General features: G+C 44.6%; 1 protein-coding gene across 2 annotated transcripts in view; it reads right to left on the bottom strand.

Moving 5' to 3' along the window:
- AMMECR1 (AMMECR nuclear protein 1) overlaps positions 1-5,560 on the bottom strand; it is a 110,379-nt gene extending 104,819 nt beyond the window's left edge. For both annotated transcript variants that reach the window (XM_040468505.1, XM_040468506.1), the window contains exon 1: positions 5,054-5,560. In XM_040468505.1, the coding sequence (XP_040324439.1) occupies positions 5,054-5,523 (470 nt within the window). In that variant the 5' untranslated portion in view covers positions 5,524-5,560. The remainder of the gene's footprint in view (positions 1-5,053) is intronic.
- Between the last annotated feature and the right edge of the window lie 6 nt (positions 5,561-5,566).

The following is a 5,566-nucleotide window of genomic DNA, read 5'->3' as shown; positions in this document are numbered from 1 at the left end:
CCCGCCTGCTTTCTTTTCTATAAGACACGACACTAGATTGCCCTCCAATGGAAATCAACATTGTTGAAGAACAACCTGCATAATACCTTCAAAAGTGCTCAACAATTTTCCAGACAAGATGTGTGGTGTTTTTTTTTTTTTTTGAAGAAAATTTATGCCAACCACTATGCCAACATAGGTAGGGAAATCTGTACTGGCCCAGTAGCATCATCTGCAATAGACAGATAAACCTTCAGGCTATTCTGGTCAGTCTTCATTAAAAAAGACACAATAGAAATATAATAGCTTGTGTTTAAAATGCTGCATTAATATCACTTTGACCTGAGCTGCACTGTCCAATCACCTTTTTAAACATGTCACAGGACTGTTACTACTTCGCCTTTCTAAAACAACCCAATTCCTCCCAAGTATGCTGGAAAACAGTAATTTGACTGCTGTGACAAGACAAGAAAGAGTTAACTGTTCAAACACCTGATTGGAGTCTCTCAAGAGCTGCATGTCCAGGGGTGGATTTTTTAAAACTATATGTCATTCACTGCAATGGAAAACCATAGTATTGATGTTAATAGTAAAGTATCTTTTATGAGCCATGGTCTATACACAATGTAGGGCTGCATTAACTTCAAAGGTGGTAAGGAGATTAAAACAAATAGTTCATGGGACGTGACATGCAACACAGCATTAAACATAGAAGACTGAACAATCCCAGTGCCTTGGCAGGATCCTTTTATATTTCTTTGTTAATGAGGGAAATTCTTAAAATCCAATCCGGCAAGCATAAGTGTAAGGAAAAGCTTTTAAAATGTTATCACGTGTTATTTAGTTGAGCTAATCATCAAAGCATTTTTTTATGGCAACAAAAGGGGGCTTTCCTTACCAAAATCAATACAACTCACTTTAAGATACCATATTAGTGCTCTTTTTAACCCCTAAAATGTGCCCCTCACGTTTAACATTTCCGGGGGTGGGGGGAAGACCGAAAATCACACCACCGGTTTCTAAGAGTCACCCCTCCCCCCTACTGCAGACAGAAACCATCCCAAGAACCTGGGACTCTTACTATGATCTTGGCAGCATTCAATCTCCCTGGTGCTAAGTTAGAAAGAACATGACAAAGGATAGTGACATGGAAGCAGGAAGTGCTTTACTGGAAAACTGGCGGTAGAAACTGCCCTTCCCTTTACAGTTGCTCCAGGACTTTCCTGGGGTCCCCACCACTCTATAACCCAGTGGGTCTCAGCCCTGTGGTCCTGGGAACCTCAGGAGCGCTTCACCAGGGAGCTGGTTAGAGATGCAAATTCAGGGCCCCACCCCAGGCAGACTGAATCAGAAACTCTGGGAATGGGGCCCAGCAATTTGTGCTTTAACAAGCACTACAGGAGATTCTGATGTACTTTAAAGTTGGAGAACCGCTCCCCTTCAAACTTTAAAGTGCAGACGAATCACCTGGGGAGCTTGTTCAAATGCAGATTCAAATCCAGCAGGTCTGAGGTGCGACCTGAGAGCCTCCACGTCACACAAGCTCCCGGGTCAAGTCTTCAGCAGGCCACACTGCCAGTGTTTCTGAAACCGGTTGTTTACCAAAAATACACCGGGCTGCTTATAAAATACGGGTTCCCAGGCAACACCCCAGACCAAGTTCATGTGAATCTCAGGAGACAGGGCCAGCTGAATATTGTACAACGGGTGGTTCTCTGCCTCAGCTGCACAGTAAAATCACCTGAGGAGCATTTAATAATCCTGATGCCCAGGCCCCATCCAGGACCAACTCAATCCGAATCTCTGGGATTGTGGGGTGGGTATCCATAGGTTGAATAATTCCCCAAGGATTCCACTGGGTGGCCAAAGTTGAGAACTGCCGCTTCGAATCTAACGGGCTCAACACTTGGCACAGTGGATCCCTTTATTGTAGCAAATGGTTTCCCGTAACATGACTGTCTGGGTTCCCACATGAGTCCAAGACCTCGGATTTTGAATAGTAAAAAGCAACCAAAGTCACGTTTAAAATCATGTCTTAAACCTTATTTCTGTGGGCAAATGGGCCTGTACAACGGAGACCAGGGATTTAGTAATGCGTTCCTAACTTTTAACATGAATGTTATCTGTCTTCCATTAAACAAGTTTTCACTGTCCTCTCAAGCTGTAGCTACTGCCACCTCTGTGCGGTGAATAGGTACTCCAAGAAACAGCTACCAACAGTGAAGAATTTGTATCCATACAGCCTGTTCATATATTGACATCCTTTCCCCAAACCTGAAACACATAGAGGAAATTTCTAATAATCTTTCAGAATGGAAGCGTAATTTGATCTAGAACTTCTAAACCTGTAAAAGGCAGATTTCACTACGTACAGACATTGTGACAGAAAGGCCCTGGGAAGGGGTGAAAGCCGTGTGCTTTTACACGTGAGAATCTGAGTTGTTGAAAGCATGTCTTTTGGTGGACAGAGATAAGACCTCAAACACTGCTGCTCATGACATGATACTAATAACTCGGGGAAAAAAAGAAGTATGTCCATTTACAGCTTATGCCCCGCCCCCCCAGCACAAAGCCACTAGTAAGTACACGATGCTGTTAAATACGTAATATGTAAAACAGAAAATGTGTGGTGGTCATGAAGGCGCTGTCAAGAGATTAGTTACTTCACTCCCACAAACACTGCTTTTAGGAAATTTTCTCGAATTTTCCACAGTACACCTCAAAAATGACTTTAAGACAAATGAAAATAAGACGCAGTCCTCTTTCCCCTTAAGTAAACGTTTGTCTTCCCTTTGGTCGTGATCAGTGTCTCTTCTAAATTAGTTGTTTTGTTGAACACATGACACATTCAAGGCCTGCTAGATGGTAATGGTTATGATTCTTCCACCACTGTTTCAACATATCTGTGATGGTGAAAAGTGTGCCTTATCTGTTTAAGTCCATGAAAAAGAAATCCAGGGGATGGGGTATTAGAAGACAAGCAATACCTTAAAAACATGTGCCAAGTGGCCAGTTAAAATGACAGCGTCAAAACCCTTTTCTGTGTGAACTGGTCAAGCTCACTTTCCTTTTAAACTTCTCGTTATAGTCATTCAGTTAACCCAAACTCACTTGAAAATGTGTGAAAATAGCACCTCCCGAAAGTGTGTTCTCATATGCTTTGGAGCAACGGAGCGTGAATAGTAAAACAGCCTTTGCCAAAGTCATGTAACTGAACAGGAGTGAATTTTTGCAGTCCCATGACTTTGCAGAGCCAACCTATGTATCATCCCACGACTGGCTTTAATACATCATAGACATCCAAGAGAAGGCAGAGAAGTCACAAATAAGTGACTCAAGCTAATAAATATTTCACAGATCTTTTTTTTTTTTTTTTACATGGCAGTTTCTTTCAAATGAATCTGACTTCTTAACCAAAAACCAAATTGGTTAAGTAAAGGTGTGGGTTTAGGATGTACATTCCCAGAATTAAAACTATGAAATTTCTAAAATATTTAGTTTACTGGGCAAAGTGTCAGTCTGGATGCTCTTTCATGCATTTTTTATGCATAAATGCCCAAAGATGAAGCAAGTCAGAATGAAAATGCACAGACCACAGAAGAGTGGCAAAAATACAAAATTAAATACATTTAAAGTACTAAGCCAAAGAAAACAAACAATACAAATTTAAAATTACCAGGATACTTTATTGCAATTTGCACTTTACATATTAATTTAATATTTTTAGTCTAGGCAGAAGTGTTTATACTTATTCAGTAGTAGTCTAATCCCCTAATCTCACAAAATGAAAAGAAGCAGTTTGAAAAGAACATCAATTCAGGTATTTATGATATGGCGACAAGGGGCACTTGTGTTAGCTAGGAAAAGGGTTGATGGTTTTCAGTAGAAGTTTCACAGAAATTTTTCTCTATTATTTTTGTTGTTGATGATGCTAAGAACTCATAATAAAAACAATTACCCTCTTTGTCATTCTGCCCTTCCTTGGGCTTTACATTCTGTCTAGCATTTAACTCAAAAAATCAGTTTACACTCAGTTTACACATTAAAAAAAAAAACCATATGCCCCATCTCCCACACATCCAAATGGATGGGGATTAGAATTAACCTGCTTTTAGCTGTAACTGCTATTTTAAACAATTTCAACCACACACTTGAAGGGTAAAATAACTGAAAGTACACAAGCCAAAAGAAAGCATAAAAATTCCTACACACTTACTGTTGGGATTGTTTAATTATCTCTCAAATCGTGGAGCCTAACAGATTTTTTACAAGTGAAATCGACACAAAAGCGAATGCACGCTTAACGTACAAACTGACAGTGACTGTATAGGGGACAGCTCTCTCTGAATGAGCTATTACGCAGGCGGTGGAATTAACAAAAAAAAAAAAAAAAAAAGAGGTCTCACTCTTCTGTGAGAGAGCTGGCGGTGCGCTTCACTAGAAACACATTTTAATGGGTATGTTCGGATAAAAATAGGTAGGAAGGGAAAATGTGTTTTTCAAAAAAAATCTCCTCCTTCCCCCGGACTCAAGGAAACCCGAAGGAAAAGACGGGTAACCTCATAAGCTCCGGAGCTAAGTTCCATCACTAGCAGAACAGAAGTTGGATAGTTGCTTTCACCCTGCAATGGGATGGTAACTCTCCTTGTGCAAGGTACGCGGGGCGGGAATACTGGCGGGGCTTTCACGTGGGGTAAATGGAAACCAAAGTGAGGAGAGGTCAACACCTTGAGTAATCCAGATCTCCAAAACCAGGGCGGTGGGAACGCGGGGTGGCGAAGGAGAGAAGGAAAGGGTCAAAACTCCTCGAAGTTATCGCAAAGAGAAAGCGAACTACCTTTGGGAACCAGTGAGCCATCTCTTGCAGCAGCACCCTGCTCCAAGTGTGGGGTGCTTGCCTCGGAGGGCAGAAAGCGCGGGGTGCCCTCCCTTACTTAGGTCGAGCGGCTCCGGGGACCCGGACAGAGAGAGAGGCAGGGGCCACCGCCGGCGGGCAGGCGGACTCGTACTTTGCTTCAACTCTGAGCCCCATCCCGAGCGCAAGGGAGAGGGCGGCGGAGGGCACGGTACTCACTAGGGCTCGTTGGTGAACCGGGGGGTCCGGGGCTGCTGGTATCCGTACAGGTGACAGTAGAGCACATCGAAGCAAAAGCAGCACATCTCCGCTGACACCACCATCTTCCGGGAGCCGGGCGATGAGGACGAGGCGGCGGACAAGGAGGGCGAGGAAGCGGTGGCGGCGGCCGGGGTAGAAAGTAGGGTCCCCACTCCGCAGCTCGGAGGTGGCGACAGGGAAATCCCCCCGCCGCCGCCGCCGCAGCCCTGGGGGGGAGAGAGGGTACAGCCACTGCCGCTACCTCCTCCGGCTAGACCTCCCAGCCCGTTGAGCCGCGTGCCGGCGCCTCCTAGTCCCAGCTCCCCAGCTCGGCACTGGCTCTCTCCGCTGCAGTGGGAGGAGGAGGAGGCGCCACCACCGCCACCCGAGCCAGAGGGGGGCGAACTGGACAGTTTCTGCTTCTTCACCCCGCAGCAACCCGCCGCCATCTTGGAACAGTCTCCCCCACGCAGCGCTTCCGACCCATAAGTG

The sequence above is a fragment of the Herpailurus yagouaroundi genome, unplaced genomic scaffold (genome assembly GCF_014898765.1).
Source record: "Herpailurus yagouaroundi ecotype Mexico unplaced genomic scaffold, PumYag 67700, whole genome shotgun sequence".
In the NCBI taxonomy this organism is placed as follows: domain Eukaryota; kingdom Metazoa; phylum Chordata; class Mammalia; order Carnivora; family Felidae; genus Herpailurus; species Herpailurus yagouaroundi.
Note: the sequence above shows the minus strand (reverse complement) of the source record. Positions and strands in the feature narration are given on the sequence as shown.